At 40.1% G+C, this 24,189-nt stretch overlaps 1 protein-coding gene across 1 annotated transcript in view; it reads right to left on the bottom strand.

Annotated features, from left to right (window-relative positions):
* stx8 (syntaxin 8) overlaps positions 1 to 24,189 on the bottom strand; it is a 192,353-nt gene that overhangs the window by 146,213 nt on the left and 21,951 nt on the right. Inside the window, exons 3-4 of the mRNA XM_072242295.1 lie at positions 17,540 to 17,634; positions 15,603 to 15,713 (exon numbers count right to left, since the gene is read on the bottom strand). Of these exons, the coding sequence (XP_072098396.1) occupies positions 15,603 to 15,713; positions 17,540 to 17,634 (206 nt within the window). The remainder of the gene's footprint in view (positions 1 to 15,602; positions 15,714 to 17,539; positions 17,635 to 24,189) is intronic.

Below are 24,189 nucleotides of genomic sequence, written 5' to 3' on the forward strand. Positions count from 1 at the left end.
AGGAATTACATGATCTCCAATTAACCTTGCCTGCAAGATTGATATATTTTAAGCGTTTGTTTTTCAGGATATGATGTGTTGGCAAAACCAACACTTAATGCCTACCCATAAATGCTATTGAGACTATTGCTTGCAGTCCTTCTGATGAAAATACTAAGATAGAATTCCATAATTTACAGTTGCAAGAAAAAAGTTTGTGAACCCCTTGCAATTACCTGGTTTTCTGCATTAATGGCTCATAAGATGTGGCCTGATCTTCATTTAAGTCACAATAATAGACAAACAAAATCTACCTAAACTAATAACACACAAACAATTGTACTTTTCATGTCATTATTGAACACATTCAATCATTCACAGTCCAGGCTGGAAAAAGTATGTGAATCCTTGTATTTAATAACTGGTACAACCTCCTGTAGCAGCAATAACCTCCACCAAATATTTCCTGTAGCTGCTGATCAGATTTGCACAACAGTGAGGAGGAATTTTAGACCATTCCACTATGCAAAACTGTTTCAGTTCATCAATATTTCTGGATCACCTTGCATGAACAGTTCTCTTCAGGTCATGTCACAGCATCTCAATTGGGTTAAGGTCTCAACTCTGACTTGGCCATTCCAAAACATGAATTTTCTTCTTTTGAAACCATCTGTTGTTGATTTACTTGTGTTTCAGATCATTATCTTGCTGCAACATCGAACTTCTAGTAAACTTCAGGTGACGGACTGCTACCCTGACATTCTCCTGTACAATGCCTTGATACTATTTTGAATTCATTGTTCCCTCAGTGATTGCAAGCTGCCCAGGCCCTGAGGCAGCAAAGCAGCTTCAGACCGTGATACTCCTTCCACCATGTTTCATAGTTGGGATGAGGTTTGGTGATGGCGTGCAGTGTGCATTTCTGCCATAAAGTTCAATTACTCTCTCATCTGTCCACAGAATACTTGTCCCAGAAACGCTGTGGAATATACAGGTGGTCTTTTATAAACTTGAGGTGTGCAGCAATGAATTTCTTTTTGGAGAACAGTGGCTTCCTCCGTAGCATCCTTCCATGAACATCATTCTTGTTCAGTGTTTTTCTTATAGTGGACACATGAACAGCGACTTCTGCAGGTCTTTTGTTGTTACCCTTGGGTTCTTTTCCACCTCCTTCAGCATTGCATGTTGAGTTCTTGGTGTGATCTTTGCAGGACGCCCTCTTCTAGGGAGAGTAGGCACAGTACTGAATTTCCTCCATTTGTAGGCAATTTCTCTTACTGTGGACTGGTGAACACGCAGATCTTTAGAAATGCTTTTGTAGCCTTTTCCAGCTTCAGGCATCTCTACAGTTCTTCTTCTAAGGTCCTCTGAAAGATGCTTTGATCGAAACATGGTGCACAGAAACAGATCTTTCTTCAGAAGAGCAGGCTCTGTCAGTAACCTCATTTTCTGTGTCTTTTTTTATATATATATATATATAGATAGATAGAGAGATAGAGAGAGAGAGAGAGAAAGAGAAAAAACACGAACCTCTACAACCCACACCTCCAATCTCATCTCATTGATAGGAACACCTGACTCCAAACAGCTTTTGTAGAAGACATTACCCCAGAGGTTCACATACTTTATAGAATTTAGACTGTGATTGCTTAAATGGTGCTCAGTATTGACGAGAAGAGGTACAATTGTTTGAGTGTTATTAGTTCAGGCAGATTGTGTTTATCCATTATAGTGACTTAGATGAAGATCAGACATTTTATGAGTAACTAATGCAGAAAACCTGGTAATTGCAAAGGATTCACAAACTTTTCCTAGCAACTGTAGGTGAATGAACAGTGATAAATTTGTAAGTCAAAATGATGAGCAGACTGGGAGGCAGATTTTGGAAAGGTGCAAAAATAACAGGGTTATTATCATGGGTGACTTTAACTTCCTTAATATTGATTGGCACCCGATTCGTTCCAATGGTTTAAACGGGGCAGAGTTTGTTAAGTGTGTCCAGGACGGATTCCTGTCACAGTATGTTGACAGGCCGACTGGGGGAATGCCATACTAGATCTAGTATTAGGTAATGAACGGGGTCAAGTCACAGATCTCTCAGTGGGTGAGCATCTGGGGGACAGTGACCACCGCTCCCTGGCCTTTAACATTATCATGGAAAAGGACAGAATCAGAGAGGACAGGAAAATTTTTAATTGGGGAAGGGCAAATTATGAGGCTATAAAGCTAGAACTTGCAGGTGTGAATTGGGATGATGTTTTTGCAGGGAAATGTACTATGGACATGTGGTCGATGTTTAGAGATCTCTTGCAGGATGTCAAGGATAAATTTGTCCCAGTGAGGAAGATAAAGAATGGTAGCGTGAAGGAACCATGGGTGACAAGTGAAGTGGAGAATCTAGTCAGGTGGAAGAAGGCAGCAAGGATCAGATGGATCTATTGAAGAATATAGGGTAGCAAGAAAGGAGCTTAAAAAGGGGCTGAGGATAATGTAACTCGGCTACTCAGTATAATTCATTTGGCACAAAAAAGGGATGAGAAGAGTATAGTAGTAGCTTTGGATGCAGAAAAAGCATTTGATAGATTAGAATGGGATTTTTTATTTAAAGTATTAGAAAAATATGGGTTAGGAACATCTTTTATAAATTGGATTAAAACTTTAAATTCTAACCCTAAAGCTAACGTAGTGACAAACTCTCAAATTTCAACACCATTCCAGTTAAAAAGGTCAACTAGACAAGGTTGTCCACTATCAACTGCTTTATTTGTATTGGCGATAGAGCCATTAGCAGAACTAATTAGAATTGATCCAGATATTATGGGTTTTAGAGTTAACCAAGAGGAATATAAAATTAATCTTTTTGCCGATGATGTTTTGATATATTTAACAAACCCACAACATTCGTTACATAAGTTATCTTCTAGATTGGATGAATATGGGAAGGTATCAGGTTACAAAATAAACTGGGATAAAAGTGAAATTTTACCTCTTACTAAAGGAGACTATAGTCAATGTCGATTAGTAACCCAATTTAGATGGCCGGTAAATGGTATAAAGTATTTAGGTATAAGACTTGATAATGATGTAAAGAATTTATATAAATTTAATTATTTACCACTATTGAAAAAAATTCAAGAAGATCTTGACAAATGGATGATACTACCAATAACATTAGTAGGTAGAGTCAATGTTATAAAAATGAATATATATCCTAGATTACAGTATTTGTTTCAAACATTACCAATACAATTGCCACAGAAATTTTTTCAAGAGTTAAATAAATGTGTGAGAAAATTTCTTTGGAAAGGTAAAATGTCAAGAATATCATTGGAAAAACTGACATGTAAATTTGGGTTAGGAGGATTACAACTTCCAAACTTTAAAAACTACTATAAAGCAAATCAACTTAGATTTATTGCATCTTTTTTCGATGATCAAAAACCAGCATGGATTAAAATAGAACTAGACAAGATAGGAGAAAATAAACCTGAAGATTTTATATATAAATGGGAATCTAAATGGATACGGGAAAAGAAAGAATCTCCTATATTAACACATTTGATTGATCTATGGAATAAGATAAATGTTGATAAGGAAACACAGAAATCTCTATTAGCAAGGAGACCTTTGTTCCAAAACAGACTTATTCCTTTTACAATGGATAATCAACTTTTATATAATTGGTACCAAAAAGGGATTAAATTTATAGGAGACTGTTTTGAGCGAGGTATATTGATGTCATTTGAACAATTAAAGGATAAATATAAAATATCTAATAATACTTTCTTTTGTTACTTTCAATTAAGGGCTTACTTAATAGGTAAGCTGGGTCAAACAATGTTTTTGCCAAAGCCTAATGAAATTGAAATTTTAATTCAAAAAGGGAAAATTAAAAAATTTATTTCTTGTATGTATAATTTGATTCAAGAACAGACAATTAAACAAGGAATCCATAAGTCAAAGCAAAAATGGGAAACAGATCTGAATATTAATATTGATGAAACAAATTGGTCAAGACTTTGTCTTGACAGTATGACAAATACAATAAATGTTCGACTTAGATTAGTACAATATAATTTTTTACACCAATTATATATTACACCACAAAAAATAAATAGATTAAATTCAAATTTATCTGATAAATGTTTTCGGTGTAATCAAGAAGTTGGTACTTGTTTTAAAATTCAACCCTTTTGGATAAATTTAAGAGTCTTATTGGAACAAATTACTGGAATTCAACTTCCACATAACCCTGTATTATTTCTATTAGGTGATATTGAAGGGATAAAAGCGAAACTTAAATTGAATAAATATCAGAAAGAATTTATAAAAATTGCATTGGCAGTAGCTAAGAAGACTATAGCAGTTACTTGGAAATCTGATTCGTATTTAAGTATGGATCGTTGGAATAATGAAATGGCTAGTTCTATTCCACTTGAAAAAATTACTTATAATTTAAGAGATAAATATGTAACATTTTTTAATATTTGGCGCCCTTATTTACAAAAGATAGGATGGCATATTTAAGTGCTCGATAAAGATTTTGGTTACTTGGGGAAAGTAACGAATAATTATACCAAATTTATTTTGAATCCCATGGAGCATGTGGAAACCTTCCAATAACCAGGCGGTTCTTTTCTTTTTTTTCTCTTTCTTTCTTTTTAGGTAGGACTATATATGGGGGGGGGGGGAGGGTTAAGGGGAGGGGGGGTAGATTTTATCTTTTCATGCATTCTTTTTGAAAATTTAATAAAAATTATATTAAAAAAAAGGGGCTGAGGAGAGCAAGAAGGGGGCATGAGAAGACCTTGGTGAGTAGGGTAAAGGAAAACCCCAAGGCACTCGTCAATTATGTGAAGAACAAAAGGATGACAGGAGAGAAGATAGGACTAATTAGAGATAAAGGTGGGAAGATGTGCCTGGAGGCAGTGGAAGTGAGCGAGGTCCTCAATGAATACTTCTCTTCACTATTCACCAATGAGAGGGAACTTGATGACGGTGAGGACAATATGAGTGAGGTTGATGTTCTGGAGCATGTTGATATTAAGGGAGAGGTGCTGTTAGAATTGTTAAAATACATTAGGACAGATAAGTCCCCGGGGCCTGACAGAATATTCCCCAGGCTGCTCCACGAGGCGAGAGAAGAGATTGCTGAGCCTCTGGCTAGGATCCTTATGTCCTCGCTGTCCACGGGAATGGTACCGGAGGATTGGAGGGAGGCGCGTGTTGTCCCCTTGTTCAAAGATAGGAGTAGGGATAGTCCGGGTAATTATAGACCAGTGAGCTTTACGTCTGTGGTGGGAAAACTGATTCTTAGAGATAGGATCTATGGGCATTTAGAGAATCATGGTCTGATCAGGGACAGTCAACACGGCTTTGTGAAGGGTAGAACGTGTCTAACAAGCCTGATAGGAGTTCTTTGAGGTGGTGACCAGGCATATAGATGAGGATAGTGCAGTGGACGTGATCTACATGGATTTTAGTAAGGCATTTGACAAGGTTCCACATGGTAGGCTTATTCAGAAAGTCAGAAGGCATGGGATCCAGGGAAGTTTGGCCAGGTGGGTTCAGAATTGGCTTGTCTGCAGAAAGCAGAGGGTCGTGGTAAAGGGAGTACATTCAGATTAGAGGGTTGTGACTAGTGGTGTCCCACAAGGATCGGTTCTGGGACCTCTACTTTTCGCGATTTTTATTAAAGACCTGGATGTGGGGGTAGAAGGGTGGGTTGGCAAGTTTGCAGATGACACAAAAGTTAGTGGTGTTGTGGATAGTGTACAGGATTGTCGAAGATTGCAGAGAGACATTGATAGGATGCAGAAGTGGGCTGAGAAGTGGCAGATGGAGTTCAACCCGGAGAAGTGTGAGGTGGTACACTTTGGAAGGACAAACTCCAAGGCGGAGTACAAAATAAATGGCAGGATACTTGGTAGTGTGGAGGAGCAGAGGGATCTGGGGGTACATGTCCACAGACCCCTGAAAGTTGCCTCACAGGTAGATAGGTTAGTTAAGAAAACTTATGGAGTGTTAGCTTTCATAAGTTGAGGGATAGAGTTTAAGAGTCATGATGTAATGATGCAGCTCTATAAAACTCTGGTTAGGCCACACTTGGAGTACTGTGTCCAGTTCTGGTTGCCTCACTGTAGGAAGGATGTGGAAGCATTGGAAAGGGTACAGAGGAGATTTACCAGGATGCTGCCTGGTTTAGAGAGTATGCATTATGATCAGAGATTAAGGGAGCTAGGGCTTTACCCTCTGGACAGAAGGAGGATGAGAGGAGACATGATAGAGGTAGACAAAACATTAAGAGGAACAGACAGAGTGGACAGCCAGCGCCTCTTCCCCAGGGCACCACTGCTGAATACAAGAGGACATGGCTTTGAGGTAAGGGGTTGGAAGTTCAAGGGGGATATTAGAGGAAGGTTTTTTACTCAGAGAGTGGTTGGTGTGTGGAATGCACTGCCTGAGTCAGTGGTGGAGGCAGATACACTAGTGAAATTTAAGAGACTACTAGACAGGTATATGGAGGAATTTAAGGTGGGGGGTTATATCGGAGGCAGGGTTTAAGGGTCAGAACAACATTGGGGGCCGATGGGCCTGTACTGTGCTGTATTGTTCTATGTTCTATGTACAACATAAAGGGGAAATAGAAAATTTTAACATTCCTTAGCTCGTTGTTTTTGGTAGTAGATGAAAAGAATAAATATATAGAATGGTAGTTCGGTAAAACCAACCAGGGCACTTGGTCCAAGATGGTGTTGAGCTTCTTGAGCGTTGCTGGAGCTGCCCTCAACCCCACAACAGAGAATATTCCTTCATACGTTCCTAATTTATGCAACGTAGGCAAGGGAAGCAAGCTGGACATCAGGAGGTACTCACCAAGGAATACCCCAGCTCTGACCTGCTTGTGTACCATTAATATTTACAGTGTCTTGAAAAAGTATTCAGCCCCCCACAACTATTTTCACATTTCACTGTCTTTTCTAAATTTTATATATATTGAAGTAGGATGATTTTTGAAGTCAACTGGAAAACATTGTGCATCATGTCAAATCAAAAGAAAAATTCCAAAACCGGTCAACAATTTATTAAAAATTAAAAATCAAAATTGAGAGGCTGAAAAAGTATTCAACCCCTTTGTAATTACTACGCTAACTTTCCTTAGGTACAATACTGTATATTATCCTCCAGCGTAGAAAATTGGAGGATTGCCTGAATTAATAGCCCCTCTCTCTGTAAGGTCCAACAATATGGTCAATTTTCAACCATACCAAACCAAAATAAAGACTAAAGAGCATTCAAGACAAGTCAGGGAAATGATAATAGAGAAGCACAAATCTGGGGAAGGGTACAAGACCATCTCAAAGGCACTGAACATACCTTGGAGATCAATACAGTTCATTGTGAAAGACAGGAAAAAATATGAAGACACAGCCACATTGCCAAGTCAGGCCACCCCAAAATTAGTTGCCGGAGAAGAATGGCACTTTTAAGAAAGGCTGCTGTGATGTCAACAGTCACTCTGACAAAGCTGCAGAAGTCAGCGGCTGCAAATGGAGATGAAGTTCCTGGCTCTACCATCTCTAAGGCCTTGCACAAAAAGGGTTTTTATGAAACTTTGCAAAGCATCACTTACAAGATACTGTAAAGATATGGAAGAAGGCCTTGCGGTTGGATGAGACTAAAGTGGAACTTTATTGACCTCAACACGAAACGGTATGAGTAGTCTAAATCTAATACTGCATATCAGCCAGGTAACGCCATCCCTACTGTAAAGTATGGTGGAGCTAGTATCATGATACAGAGATGCTTTTCAGCAAGGACTGAAAATCTGGTCAAGATTGATGGGAAGACAAATACTGCTAAATACAGAGAGATGTTGGATAAGAACCTGCTAGCCTCTGCCAGAAAGTCTAAAATGGGGAGGCAGTTTGTCTTTCACCAGGACAACAACCCAAAGCACACTGCCAAAGCAACCATAGAGTGGCTTCAAATCAAGAAAATTATTGTCCTTCAGTGCAGAGGTCAGTTCTGACCTTAACCCAATCGAACATTTCTGGCAAGACCTCAAGATAGCTGTCGCCAACTAACCTGGCACAGCTTGGGCAATTTTGCAATGGCAGAGCTTGGGCAATTTTGCAAGGAGGAATGGGCAAATCTTGCTCCATCACATTGTGTAAAGCTAATAGAGATTTAACAAACAAAAAGCTGGCTGTAATAACAGCAAGAAGAAATTCAATTAAGTACTGAGCAAAGGGGGATGAATACTTTAGAGCTGCTGACATTTCAGTTTTTGAATTTTTATTTTTTCACACTTTATAACTTTCCCTGTTTTTTTGGTTCTACTATGGAAAAAAGGAGCATGTGATTCATAAATAAAAATTGTCAGTTAAATTGATCAATATACCTAGTGGTAGTACTCATTTGTATGAACAAAGGGGCTGAATACTTAATCAAGGCACTATATGTTGCTAGCCTAGTTGAGTTTCTGATCAATATCACTCACCAGGATATTGATGGTAGGGTCTCAGAGATGGAGAAGCAATTAAATATCAAGTACAGCTAGTTGGACTCCTCTGTTGGAAGTGGCCTGCCTGGAACTTTCGTGGTGTGAACGTTTTTGCTATGCCCGAATGTTGTCTAGGCTTTGCTGCATCCAGACATTTCATACTACATTTGCTGACAACTTGGAAATAGAATTGAATATTGTGCAATCACACCAAACATCCCCACTTCTCAAAATCAGATTTACTATCACTTGCAAATGTCAGAAATTTGTTGCACTGTGGCAGCAGTACATTGCAATATAACATAAAACTATAAATTGCAATACAGGTGTCCCGAACTTTTCGAACGTTCGCTTTACGAAACCTCACTGTTACGAAAGACCTACATTAGTTCCCTGTTTTCACTAACAGAAGGTGTTTTCACTGTTATGAAAAAAGGCAGCGCGCAAAAAAAAGCAGCGTGCACCCCAAGCAGCCGCTCTCTCCCGGATTCAAGACTGCATTCTCCCCAGCATTGCTTAAACACATGCCTGTGAGCAGCCATCAGCAAGATGAGTTCTAAGGTATCAGAAAAGCCTAAAAGAGCTCATAAGGGTGTTACACTTAGACATAATTAAGTGTTTCGATCAAGGTGAACGAAGTAAGGACAAAGTGAGTTTGGCTTGTGGAAGTTGATGAAGATTATGTTGCAGAGGTTTTGGCATCCCATGACCAAGAACTGATAGATGAAAAGCTGAAGCAATTGTAAGAGGAAAAGGTAGCAATCAAAACCAAATGCAGTTGCAAACGGACCGAAAGTGAAGTCGTCCAGGAACTGAACATGAAGCAACTGCGTGAGATTTTCGCTGCAATGATAAGGTACGACTTTAACTTTGAAAGGGTACGTCGGTTTAGGGCATATTTGCAGGATGGTTTGCGTGCTTACAAAGAACTGTATGATCTAAAAATGCCTGAGGCTAAGCAGTCAAGCATACTGTCGTTTTTCAAGCCTTACGTATCAGCCACAGCAGACGACGAACCTCAACCTTCGACATCGAGGCAGGCAGACATAGAAGAAGATGACTTGCCTGCCCTGATGGAAACAGACGACACCCCAGTGTCCCACCACCACAACCCCTGAGCCGCGGATAGATACCGATCCGCAAAGAATACAGCGGTAGCTGGGACGCATCCAGCACATGTTTAAGAAAAAAAAGCCAGAATAAACAAGCTAATTAATTAGGTGCTGCCCGGCACACATACGTCGGCCCAGATCAGAGATGATTGCCGATTGCCGATTCCATGCTTCGCGGATTGGTATCGGTTCACTGCCCAGAGGGTGGGGGCCACTGCACCACCCCAACCTCCAACGACTCAGCCTAACACACCATCATCAGTGTGCTCGGCGCTGTCCCAATTCCGGTAAGTGATACTACACTGTATATACATTATTTCTACTTCATACTTATACTTTATTCTCGCCAAACAATTGATACTAGAACGTACAATCATCACAGCGATATTTGATTCTGCGCTTCCCACTCCCTGGATTACAAATATTAAATATTAAAAATATTAAAAATAGTTAAAATTAGTAAATATTAAAAAATTAAATTATAAATCATAAATAGAAAATAGAAAAATGGGAAGTAAGGTAGTGCAAAAGAACCGAGAGGCAGGTCTGGATATTTGGAGGATACAGCCCAGATCCGGGTCAGGATCCGTTCAGCAGTCTTATCACAGTTGGAAAGAAGCTGTTCCGAAATCTGGCCGTACGAGTCTTCAAGCTCCTGAACCTTCTCCCGGACGGAAGAGGGACGAAAAGTGTGTTGGCTGGGTGGGTCTTGTCCTTGATTATCCTGGCAGCACTGCTCCGACAGTGTGCGGTGTAAAGTGAGTCCACGGACGGAAAATTGGTTTGTGTGATGTGCTGCACCGTGTTCACAATCTTCTGCAGCTTCTTTCGATCTTGGACAGGACAACTTCCATACCAGGTTGTGATGCACTCTAGAAGAATGTTTTCTACAGTGCATCTATAAAAATTAGTGAGGGTTTTAGGGGACAGGCCAAATTTCTTTAGTTTTCTCAGGAAGTAAAGGCGCTGGTGGGTCTTCTTGGCAGTGAACTCTGCTTGGTTGGACCAAGTCAGGTCATTTGTGATATTGACCCCGAGGAACTTACAGCTTTTGACCTGTTCCACTTCCGCACCACCGATGTAAATTGGGTCGTGCGGTCCGCTACTCCTTCTGAAGTCAACAACCAATTCCTTCGTCTTGCTGACGTTGAGGGATAGGTTATCGTCTTCGCACCATGCCACCAGGTTCTTAATTTCCTCTCTGTACTGAAACTCATCATTACCCAAGATACAGCCTACAATTGTTGTGTCATCAGCAAACCTATATATTGAGTTTGATGGAAACTTGGCTACACAATCATGGGTGTACAGTGGGTACAGCAGGGAGCTGAGTAAACATCCTTGTGGGGCACCGGTGCTGAGAGTGATTGTAGAGGAGAGCTTGTCCCCTATTTTCACAGTCTTGGTCCTGTCTGGGAGGAAGTTGAAGATCCAGCTGCAGATCTGAGTGCTAAGGCCCAGGTTCCGGAGCTTAGGAATCAGTTTATTTGGAATGATGGTATTAAAGGCAGAGCTGTAGTCAATGAAAAGGAGCCTTATGTATGCGTCTTTGTTCTCCAGGTGTTCTAAGAAGGAATGTAGGGCCAGAGAGATGGCATCTGCCGTTGACCTGTTGCTCCAGTAGGCCAATGGCAAAGCATCGAGGTTGTCCGGTAGGCTGTGGTTGATGTGTGCCATAACCAATCGCTCGAAGCACTTCATAGCAATTGATGTCAGAGCCACAGGTCGATAGTCATTCAGGCATGCCACCTTGCTCTTCTTCAGCACTGGGATTATCGTTGCCTTCTTAAAAGACGAGGGGATCTTAGACTGAAGCAAGGAGCAGTTGAAGATGTCAGCAAACACTCCAGCTAGCTGGCTTGCACGCTTTATATCGGCTGTGTATTATTACGTGTTATTTGGTATGATTCGGCAGCTTCATAGCTTAAAGGTTACTGGAGAGCGTAGGCGCTGTGTTTTTGCCAACGGCACTTGTGCCGTGTTTCTGCCGAAAGTGCTTGCGTGAGATTTTCGCTACGGAAAACAGTGTGGCAATGATTGTGGAAATAGTATTTCTACTTTATATAGGCTGTGTATTCATCATATCATTCCTGTTTTTACTATATGTTACTGTTATTTTAGGTTTTATGTGTTATTTGGCATGATTTGGTAGGTTATTTATTGGTCTGCAAACGCTCACAAATTTTTCCCATATAAATTAATGGTAATTGCTTCTTCGCTTCACAACATTCCGGCTTACAAACCATTTCATAGGAACACTCTACCTTCAGAGGCAGGGGAAACCTGTACCCATCAATCTCTGCCTTAAATACACCCAGTGACTTGAACTCCACTGCCGCCCATGACAACAAATTCCATAGATTCACCACCCTCTGGATAAAAAAATTTCTTCGCATCTCTGTTCTGAATGGGCGCCCTTCAATCCTTAAGTCATGCCCTCTCGTACTAGACTCCCCCATCATGGGAAACAACTTTGCCACATCTACTCTGTCCATGCCTTTCAACATTCGAAATGTTTCTATGAGGTCCCCCCTCATTCTTCTAAACTCCGAGGAGTACAGTCCAAGAGCAGACAAATGTTCCTCATATGTTAACCCTCTCATTCCCAGAATCATCCTAGTGAATCTTTTCTGAACCCTCTCCAACGTTAGCACATCCTTTCTTAAATAAGGAGACCAAAACCGCACACAGTATTCCAAGTGAGGTCTTACCAAAGCCTTATAAAGCCTCAACATCACATCCCTGCTCCTATACTCTATTCCTCTAGAAATGAATGCCAACATTGCATTCGCCTTCTTCACCACTGACTCAACCTGGAGGTTAACCTTAAGGGTATCCTGCACGAGGACCCCCAAGTCCCGTTGCATCTCAGAACTTTGAATTATCTCCCCATTTAAATAATAGTCTGCCCTCTTACTGCTTCTACCAAAGTGCATAACCATACACTTTCCAACAGCGTTTCATTTGCCACTTCTTTGCCATTCTTCCAATCTATCCAAGTCTCTCTGCAGACTCTCTGTTTCCTCAGCACTACCGGCCCCTCCACCTATCTTTGTATCATCAGCAAACTTAGCACAAAGCCATCTATTCCATAATCCAAATCGTTAATGTACAACGTAAAAAGAAGCGGCCCCAACATGGATCCCTGTGGAATACCACTGGTAACCGGCAGCCAACCAGAATGGGATCCCTTTATTCCCACTCTCTGTTTCCTGCCAATCAGCCAACACTCTATCCACGTACATAACTTCCCGTAATTCCATGGGCTTCAGTGGGTAACTGATTTAATTAACTATAAAGCTGCGAATTTCTTTTATCTATAGATTGCGAATAGCAAAAACTGTGCATTTATGCCTTACTTAGTCCATTAACTTTGAGCATATAACTTATAAACTTCCAAAATTGTTTTACAGCCTTAAATCAATCATGTGTACTTCTTCTTTTACAAAGTGCGCAATGCTAAAAGAACGGTCACGTCCTTGTAACAATTTCCAATTTTGGTGGACATATGGAACTAGTTGATAAATACTGCATGGTCTCTTGATGTCCTTAATAACTGCACCTTTCTTTCAACAGCATGTTAAAAAGATTAATCATTTTTTTTTACCTAACTGCTTAATCTGTACTTGATTAACTGGCTGCCACATTTGCAGAATTAGGTAAGATTAAAAGCTCAGAAAGGCCATTCAACTGAAGAAGCCCATGTTAGTGGTTTTGTAGCACACAAGTCTCCTCTCACCTACTTTTATCTCAACCTACATTTCTATTCCATTCTCCCTTTGTACTTACCTAACTTTCCCATAAGAGCACCAACTCACCTCATCACAACTATTCCATCATCTCTCATACATTTCCTGTTCTAAACTACTCAGACTGAAATAACAAACAATAGTAGAATACTTCAGATGTCAACTATGTGCTGTGAAGCTACCTGAGTTACTTAGACTGCATAAAATGTATTCTACAAAAAATGAAGTTTTTCCCTCATTCATTCTGAATTTTCACTCTTGGTCTGAGTACCATGCTCTGTACTGGTCAGACTATACAAAAAAAGTACTACAGGTTTCTAAATATTATACCTTATCTTAGGAAAGGGCAGAATTATTTAAACGTTAATGTGACAACAATGTTTCTAAAATAAATCTCTAAGTTGAAAGTATTGATCTAGCTATCCTTCAATATCCACAAAGGTGCATCAATCCATCAATTGCCTCACAGTAGACATTTTCTTTCAGCTGACAAACTCTGGCTGGCACCTTCAGTAATGTCCTAGGCCCCATGTTGTCAGATGCCAGTTGAGGATCTCACACACTTCTCTTCCTGCACAGCGCCGCAGTAAAATAGGTGAAGGAAAGTAGGAGGCAAGTCCATACCGTATATTGAACAAAGTCAAGATTGTGATACAAGGCTCAAGACCTGGAGGGGTCAAAAGGAAATGGGAATTGAAGATAAGACAGAACAAAGTTTAGGGACAGCAAGGGAGAATGAAGCCTAGAGGCAGAGGTGCCAGCCAGAGTCTGTCAGCTGGAAGAAAAGCCCCAAGAGGAGCAGGTAAAACATTATGGAGACCTTCCTAAGATGGGCTCCCAATGCAAATTTTGGGTATCCACAGTGAGACTCCTTTACATTCTGGTTCTGAAAATCAAGCCTAGTTGTTCTTAAAGGGCCAACAACCTTTGCATCACAGAGCAATGTGATCTAATTTTCCAAGGTGCACAGGGCTGACATCACAATGTGTATAACTTAAGTGCAAGACTTGTCATCAGTGCAAAATTATTTGAAAATGGAATTGAAGTTCACCTGACATTCCATCCTTCTCAAATCAGACCCACCAGGATCACAGGAATGCTCAAACAATCTAACATCTCTCAAAGCACCAATCTCTTTGCATCGTTAGATCCACGCTCAATTCCATGTGTCAGCACAAGCATGGTATTCAACAACACTGACTCACTCTGTCTCAAAGGCAGTACCATCCACAGTTACACTTTCTTCTTTGGTGCTGCAATATGCCTTTTCTCTCCAATTCAGACATCAAGAATATTAAATTCCAACAGTTTCAATAATGTTTCAGTCCTTTCACTACCTTCAGATCACAACTCTTCCACCAGTCCCACCCCATTATGTTTACCATCCCTTCTGAGCATCCCTCTCTTCTCCTTAGCTATGTCCCCAATGACTCCATATCAATGTGTTCTGAACACACTGGTGTTGAATTCTTCTGACCATCTGCCTCCATGCCCACTACCTTGGTCAGGAGACTTTTCCCTAAACTGTAGACCCTTTTACCCTTCTTCAATACTTACAGGACGTCTGGCTACCTTCCTCTGGCCAATCAAACTTTCTAGAATTAATCATTACCAATTACTGACATGACATTAACCATAAGACCACAAGACATAGGAGGAGAACTTGGCCATTTCACCTATTGAGTCTGCTCCGCCATTCAATCATGCTGATTTATTTTCCATCTCAATTTCATTTTCCTGCCTTCTCCCTAGAACATGACACCCCTAACTACCATGATATTAACTGACTTGATTTGTTCTCTCTTTTATACTCTAACCTGTCCTCTTTTGAACATTCATCTCTTTCCTTGTAACAACCAGTGACCCAAATAATATTTCCAGGTGAAGCAGTGATTCGCTCGTACTTCTTCCAATCTAGTGTACTGCATTTCTCTTCACAATATGGACTCCTCTACAACAGAAAAACCAAAAGTAAGCAGGTGATTGCTTTTCGGAACACCTGCATTCAGTGTACAGGGTCTACCCTGGGCTTCCTATCGCCTGCCACTTTAATATCCATCCCAATATAACCTACTGGTCTGTGGCCTCTGGTCTGTGGTCAGTGAGGGCCAACTCAACCCAGAGGAGCAGTGCCTCATTTCCTGTCTAGACTTGGTGCAGCCTTCTGGACTGATTTCTACATCTTGATTTCTCAATTTGAATCACTGTGCTTCACAAGATAATTTTTTTAAACTTCATATTCAATTCACATCATACCTCATTATGGCAGGTTCCGTGTCATCTTTCTTGAAGGATGTTTGAAGTTGTCGCTCTCTTGTTAACAAATCATCCACCATGTTTTGACGTTTGTCTGCTTCAAGCTGTGTACTGAATACGTATCATTAAAGAATGTGATAAAACCATAGCTTTATACAGCATAAAAGAAAGCCATTCATTCTATTTTACCCATTCTGGCTTTTTAAAAGTTACTCAAAATAATTCCATTCCTTCACCATCAACACTGCACTCAACCACAACTCTTCCATTTTGTACACAAATACCCTCACCCAATTCTCCCAGCACTCCACCACGTGTAGGAATTTTCTTGTCCTCACCTACCACTCCATCAGCCTCCGTTCCAGCACATAGTTTTCTGTAACTTCTGCCATCTCCAGAGGGATCCCACTGCAAGCACATCTTACCCTCCACTAACACCCCTCCCCAATTTCTGCTTTCCACAGGGATCTCTCACTACGTGACTCTCTTGTCCATTTGTCCTTCCCCATTGATCTCCCTGCTGGCACTTATTCTTGCAAGCGAAACAAGTGCTACACTTGCCCCTACACCTCCTCCCTCACTACCATTCAGGGCCCCAAACAGTCCTTCCAGATGAGGCGACACTTCACCTGTGAGACTGTTGGCGTCATCTACTGTATCCGGTGCTCCTGGTGTGGCCTCCTGTATATCAGGGAGACCCGACATAGATTAGGAGACTGCTTCGCTGAGCACCTACAGAAAAAGCAGAATCTCCCAATGAGATTCCGTCTGGGTTGCCTCCAACCTGATGGCATAACATTGATTTCTCAAACTTTTGGTAATGTTTCCCCCCACCCCCCGACCTCACCATTCCCATTTCCCTCTCTCACCTTAACTCCTTACCTGCCAATCACCTCCCTCTGGTGCTTCTCCCCCTTTGTTTTCTTCCATGGGCTTCCGTCCTCTCCCATCAGATTCCCTCTTCTCCAGTTCTGTATCTCTTTCGATAATCAACTTCCCATCTCATTACTTCACCCCTCCCGATTTCAACCATCACCTTGTGTTTCCTCCTCCCGTCCCCTCCCCCGACTTTCTCACTCTGACTCCTTGTCTTTTTTTCTCCAGTTCTGATGAAGGCTCTCAGCCCGAAGTGTCAACTGTTCTCTTTTCCATAGATACTGCCTGGCCTTCTGAGTTCCTCCAGCATTTTATGTGTGTTGATAATTCCATTCCCCTGTTACTTCCTCAAAAAACTTAAAATATTCTCTGGTAGATTTTATTCAAATCCATTGAAATGTATTATTGAACCTAATTTCCTTGCTTTTTCAGGCAGTAAAAATTTAAAAGCATAATCCCATCAAAATAATACATCATACCATACATATGAGCTGTATATCTTAAATCTATAGCCTCTAGTTATTGACCTTTTGTGACAGAGACTAATTCTGTTTATTTATTCAATCTGGCATTACAAAATGGAGCACCCTAGAGTGACTGAATGGCCCACTCCAGCTCTGAATTTGTATGTCAAGTGAAATCCAAACCTCAAGCAAATGTATCTGGCAGTAACATAGTCTCACAGTGTATTTTGTCCATTTATGCTTCTCGAATGTCTGAGCATCTGTTAATTTTGTATTAATTTACAAACTTACAATTATACATCTATAATGCAAGTATGCTTAATTAAAAAGATCAGATATCAGCTTGTCATTAACTTTTCTGACACTTGACCATCAACAGAAAGAACGAGGCTTAAAAAACCTTCATTGAAATTTGCATATAAACAGAGGCAATTAATTATTTTTATGTTTTAAAATTAAAAATTCTTTAAGACAGGTTTACAAAAATTATTTAATTATATTTTGCCACTCCCTTAATAAAAAAAACTTCATATTTCAGAACATTTCAATAAATTGGATCTGCATTTCAATGAAAAGGGAAAGCTTTTAAAAGGATACATTTGGCGGTTTGACAAACTTCGCAACAAAGAATCTTTCAGCTGGTTAATATGTTCTTGGAGCCTCTGCAGAGATGCCCGAATCATCACATTTAACTGGAGGTGGAAAGGAAAAAATAAATTGTTGGCTGGAAACGCATTTCTGAAATCCATTCATCAATATTTCAACAAACCTGAATATGTTAAAAAAAGGACAAATGAAATTTTGAAAAACATTTTACAGTCTTTTCAATGAAATACATTCCACAATTAAGTACTTCTGTTATTTGGCATCGAGTTAGTATATACTAAGCCCAAGACCAAAATAAATAAAGAAGAAATATGAACAATCTTTTTAAAATTTGAAAAAACAGCTATATGACCAGCCAATGTATTGTTCAACCTTTTAACTCTTGAATTTTTGGCTATAACTAACAATGATCTCCAGCCAATTCATTAATAACTCATCTCCTGTACACCTCCAGGGACAGACGAGAAACAGCTTAGCTCAGGCCATACAATATTCAAGTGTGTTTTCATACAGAGTGAATAACAAAATTATCCAATATTATCAAAGAGTCTTCATTCTAAAATCAGCAATTCACAAGATTAATCAATTTATGTAACACAAGGTGCACTATCATAGAGACTGAAATTTTCTGAAAGGAAAATGAAATTTACCGTATATTGCAATATTATATTTGTCAATGTTGTCAATGAACAATAACTGTTTTTCTCTTTGTCAATGTATATTTTAAGAAAACTCTGAATTTATTTGGTTTTTCAATTTGAAAAGTGAATGAATATTCACTAAATTGTAATACAGATTGTTTTACTATTAGGACAAAGAAAAACTTCGGATGGAAAGTTATGTATATATTCAGCAATGCATTAAATGCCTTCTCAGCAAAATCAATACGTTGAACAATGTAAGACCAATAATTAATTCCAGAAAAAATGACATATTTGAGTAATCCAGACATTGAGTTAGACCTTAAGACCATAAAATATAGGAGCAGAATTAAGCCATTTGGCCCATCAAATATGCTCTGCCATTTCATTATGGCTGATCCAATTTTCCTCTCAGCCCCAATTCCCTGCCTTCTCCCTATATCCCTTCACGCCCTGACTAATCAAGAATCTATCAACCCCTACCTTAAAATATACCCTATGCCTTGGCCTAATTGCTGTCTGTGGCAAAAAAATTCACAGATTCACAACTCTTTGGCTGAAGAAATTTCTCCTCTCCATTCTTCTGAATTCCAGTGAGTACAGGCCCAGAGCGATCAAATGCTCTTCGTATGACAAGCCTTTCAATCCTGGAATCATTTTTCTGAACCCTCTCTAATGTCAGCACACTCTTTCTTTGATAACAGATCTAAAACTGCTCACAATACAAGTAAGGCCTCACCAGTGCTTTATAAAGCCTCACCACAACATCCTTGATTTTATTTTCTAGCTCTCTCGAAATCAATGCTAACAGAGTATTTGCCGCCCTCACCACCTGCAAACTAACCTTTCGGGAATCCTGCACAAGGACTCCCAAGTCCCTTTGCACCTCAGATTTTTGAATTTTCTCTCCATTTATAAAATAGACTACCCTTGTATTACATCTACCAAAGTGCATGACAATACACCTCCCAGTACTGTACACCATCTGCCACTTCTTTGCCCATTCTCCTGATCTGTCTAAGGCTTTCTGTAGCCTCTCTACTGCCTCAAAATTACTGGTCCCTCCATTATCTTTGTATCATCCACAAACTGTGCCACAAAGCCATCAATTCTATTATCCAAGTCATTGGCATACAACGTAAAAAGCGGTCCTAATAATAAAAAAAGAAGTGGTCTCTATAATGTAGCCAGAAGACTGTTCTCCCTGATGCTCATCCAGGAATCTCCAGTAACCTGCTGAATTTCCTACTGAATTTGACAGGCTGAACTATGAAACACACCTGAAAGAATTAATCAACATTTTAGGAGAACTCGTAAACCACTCGTTTGCACTGATGATATTACTTCAGTTAATTTGCATGTAAACCCTGCTGATGTTTCCTGCTATACACTTTTATAGATGGGGTATGGCCTCAAGCTTGTGTTCACCAAAAAATGGACACAGTCGAAAAATATCACTTTGAACTTCATGTCAATCATTTGGAAGGAAGTCGAGTTTGAGATTTTTTTAAATTTTTTATGGAATAAAGAAAACTGGATAACTTCTGCCTTCATTTAATTGTTCAATAAAATCTCCTCATTTTGGGCAAATGATTCAATGGACATGTGAATTGAACTTAGTTTCCACCCCACCCTCTCAACCCCTCAACCTTATGAATCCCAGATCAAATAAGAGAGCTTACACCCAGGCTCAGTACTACTGCTGTCCAGTTGTCCAACTGCATGGAGAATTCTCAGCTGCACTACCCAAAGATTACAGAGATCAGGAAATGTTTGCTCCCTGGTGGCAAAGTGAAGGCTTTGTCAGTGAATGGCAGTTGGAACGTGGCTACTTCGGATTCAGACAAACAACTTTATCAATGTGACTACCTACCAACTGCAAAAAAAAAGATAAGTACCAGCATTTACCCCTATAATGCCAGTCTGCAAGTCAGATGATCCAGCCCAAATCATAAATCATGTCATATAGGCAAGGGGTCCTCAACCTTTTTTGCACAGCAGACCGGCCGACGGGGGGGGGTTCAAGTAGGGTTGCCAACTTTCTCACTCCCAAATAAGGGACAAAAGTAGCAGTCAAATACGGGACACTTGTGTTTACCCGAAAAAGACTACCATGACCATGAAGCCTTGCACAGGCACCTGTGTGTACGTGCCGATTTTTTTTTTCTACAAATCGGTTTTGGCTTAATCTTCCCGATTCTGTTAAGTGAAACTACACTGTACATACATTATTTCTACTTTATATAGGCTATGTATTTATCATATCATTCCTGCTTTTACTATATGTTAGCGTTATTTTAGGTTTTATGTGTTATTTGGTATGATTTGGTAGGTTATTTGAAGTTCAACAGTGCGTGACAGAGAATGAGGAAAGGTGCAGCTGACCCATATCATTTCATATCACCAAATCATATCGTTTCCTCGCGGCACAGTAGCACATACTTTGCAGCCCGGTGGTTGGTGACCACTGATATAGACTATGGCAAAGAACACTGTCAGACTTTGAGGCAACTTTAAACTTTCCTGTTGTCTGAAAAAGGAAAATAGTTCTACAGTGTAATAATATAAATGCTAAACACATATGCATTAAATTTCTTCCTATTATTTGATTTTTCCATTTTTAACTGATTTACATAATTTCTCCCTGAAGCAAATTTATTGCAGTAAAGGATCAAGCAGATCATGAGAAAAAAATGGCTAAAGTCATTTATATCTTATATAGGGGTTAAGGGTTTCAGTTTAGTTGAAAAGCAATGAACACAGAAGTCCTACTTGGAAAGTGTTTTCTCAATAGACTTCAACCATAAAACTGCCCCAGTGATAAATGTAAACCATGCAAAATTTAAACTTTGTTCTCAGAATGTAGATCAAGGGGTACCAAACTGTTCTACAGTACAATGAATGAACAATTCCATCTGTCAGTGAACACACCAGTCAGTGGCCTGATTATGGTAAAAACGAGCTAACAGAAAGTGTAACTGCGATTAAAAGAAAACCTGGAAATAAGGGAATATTACGCCAGAGTATGTTTTGACATATCAGGGACCAATATCAACCAGAAGTAGAATAAGAGCATTCAGACTGGTAGTGATGACCTTACGGTGTACAACAGTTCACATAAATGGTGCAGGAAATGCATTACCACCCAAATGAGCACTGACAAAACCTGCCACTTGATCCATCACTCAAACTCTGGAGGTCCTACACATCAGTAACCTCAGAACCTACAGAACTGGGATCACCCTGCATCCAAGACATTGACTTTAAAATGACCAGATAGGGCCGACTGGTAGAGCAATGACATCAGTGCTGGACCTGGGAGCGGAGGTTCCCAGGTTCGACACCAGTCGGGTCTGCTCCCGAGTACGCTTTCCATCCATGCCGGGTTGAGTGTCGAGATCGCAACTTGACCTCGTAAAGTAAAGGGAAAATACTGCGAAAATGTCTGTGTGAGAAGTGGCACGCCACACAGTCTCTCTCTCTCACTCCGTGCCTTGTAAAAGCCATGAAAAAAAGACATCATCACGGACGCACGCACGCACATGCAGACACACACACACACGCATAGACTCGCACGCACGCAGGCATACGCCAAAAAAAATAAATAAAATGACCAGATAATCTATTCTGCATTAACAATGAGCAATTGTGCAAAGGCCCAAGAAATGCTTGGCAGATTAGACGAATGCTAAGTTAGGAAGTGGTAGGCTTCCTGCACTATTAATGATGTGGTTATAAGTCCTCCTGGGTATGAGGTTCTCACTGTAATCCTGAAAGTTCTTCCTCCACTTTGGGGTGTAATTGGCTAGCTGTTCCCAAGACCCGATGTACATAATGCAGATTTTTCCTCACTTGGCAACCTTTTGCTGTGACAGAACTTGGAAAGTAGTGCCTTTGTTTAAATCCCACCCAATTATATTATCGTTAAGAGAACCAAAAATAATAACCTTAAACCTCATCCGAGATGAGTCTCAGTTAGACCCTCAATATCAAGTCTACAATGATTGGAAAATGGAATCCTAGTACCACAGAGATGAAGCCAGACTGACCCCAGTATATTTTCTGAGATCAGAACAAGTTATTTTGTTTTTCATTTAGCAGTTTCCCAGTTCAATTTGTTATTTTTTGTCACTGATAAAGAATAACCAGATCACAAACTATTAATTAAACATTTTGATGATCATTTTAGAAAAGACATTGGCAAAGCCTTATCACTTAATAGATGTGTTGAACTATGGTTAAAATACCCAAGAGAGAGCACAGTACATATATTGCAAAATCTTCTTTACTTGCCAAGAATTTCTGTCACAATAAAAAAACCAAACAAACATTTTGGCAACAGCCACTGAATAAAACTGGACCAAATTTTGTCACAGCAGGATAAATAAGATTCAATTCAAATCCAGTATTATGTCCAAAGTAAATTCACACAGAAAACAACATGTTATCTTCTCAGAAAGAGTTGTTAAATCTGTGTATTGTGAATTGATAGCCAACTGGTGGTGTAGTGGCATCAGCACTGGACTTCAAGTGAATGGTTCAGAGTTCAAATCCAGCCAGCTTCTTACATACATTTCATCCATGTTAGGTTGAGTGTTGAGCTAGCAACTTGACCTCATAAAAAAAGTCAAATGCTATGGAAACAGCAAAAATGTCGCCCAAAGCACCATAAGGCGTGAAAAAGGACAACAACTGTGAATTGAAGTATAGATTATCACTAGCTACAAATTATTTTTCAATTGGCACCCCGAATTGCAAATCCAATGATTTTTTAAAAATTTTATTTGCTTTAAAGTTAAAAGATCAAGTGAAGAAATGTAACGTAGGCAAACATTGGAACACTTGAGCACGGGGCAAGCAAACCATCCTGTAAAAAAACAGTACCACAGAAATGCCAACAGAAGTTCCAAAGACCTCATCCCTGGGAGGGGAAGGCTCTTCGCCTAGAATACATATAGATGGGCTGCAGCTGGACTTGAAAAGCTGGCCCAGGACAGAGGGCTCTGGCGAGCCACTGTCAGTAGGGGTGATGGGCTTAAGAAGTAGTAGTACTGAAAGATGGTGATGAAGGTTTTCCCTTTGCTCCAACTACAATTAACCTAGAACAGTATAGCATAGGAACTGGCCTTTTGGCGCACAGTATTTTGCCAAACTAATTAAATTAATAATCAAATACCCACTTAAACTAATCCATTCTGCCTGCACAATGTCCAGATCCTTCCATTTCCTGCACATTCATGAGCCTATTTAAGTGCTTCTTGAATTCTTCAACCAACACACATAAAAGTTGCTGGTGAACGCAGCAGGCCAGGCAGCATCTCTAGGAAGAGGTGCAGTCGACGTTTCAGGCCGAGACCCTTTGTCCTGACGGCCTGAAACGTCGACTGCACCGCTTCCTAGAGATGCTACCTGGCCTGCTGCGTTCACCAGCAACTTTCATGCGTGTTGCTCGAATTTCCAGCATCTGCAGAATTCCTGTTGTTCTTGAATTCCTCTATCGTATTTGCTGCCACTACCACCCCCTTGCAGCACATTCCAGGTACCCATCACTCTCTATGTAAAAAAAATTACACCACACATCTCTTTTGAACTTCACCCCCTCACCTTAAACCCACACCTTCTGGTATTTGACATTAGAAAAATATATCGGCTTTCTCCTCCATCTATGCCTCTCTTTATCTTAAAATTCTGTATCAGATCTGCCCTCATCTTCCACTGTTCCAGACAAAACAACTCCTTGTAGTCCAAGCTCTCTTTACAGTACGTGCCCTATAATCCGAACAGCATCCTGGCAAACCTCCTCTAAAGCCTCGACATCCTTCTCAAAATGGGGCGACCAGGATTGAATGTAGTATTTCAGATGCAAGAGTTTTATACAACTACCACATGGCTTCCCAAATCTTGAACTTAATTCCTCAACTAATAAAGGCAAATATGCCGTATGCCTTCCTGACCGTCCCTTCAAGCTGTGTGGCCACTTTCAGAGAGCTGGGGACCTGG

This window comes from Mobula birostris, chromosome 24 (genome assembly GCF_030028105.1).
Source record: "Mobula birostris isolate sMobBir1 chromosome 24, sMobBir1.hap1, whole genome shotgun sequence".
Classification (NCBI taxonomy): domain Eukaryota; kingdom Metazoa; phylum Chordata; class Chondrichthyes; order Myliobatiformes; family Myliobatidae; genus Mobula; species Mobula birostris.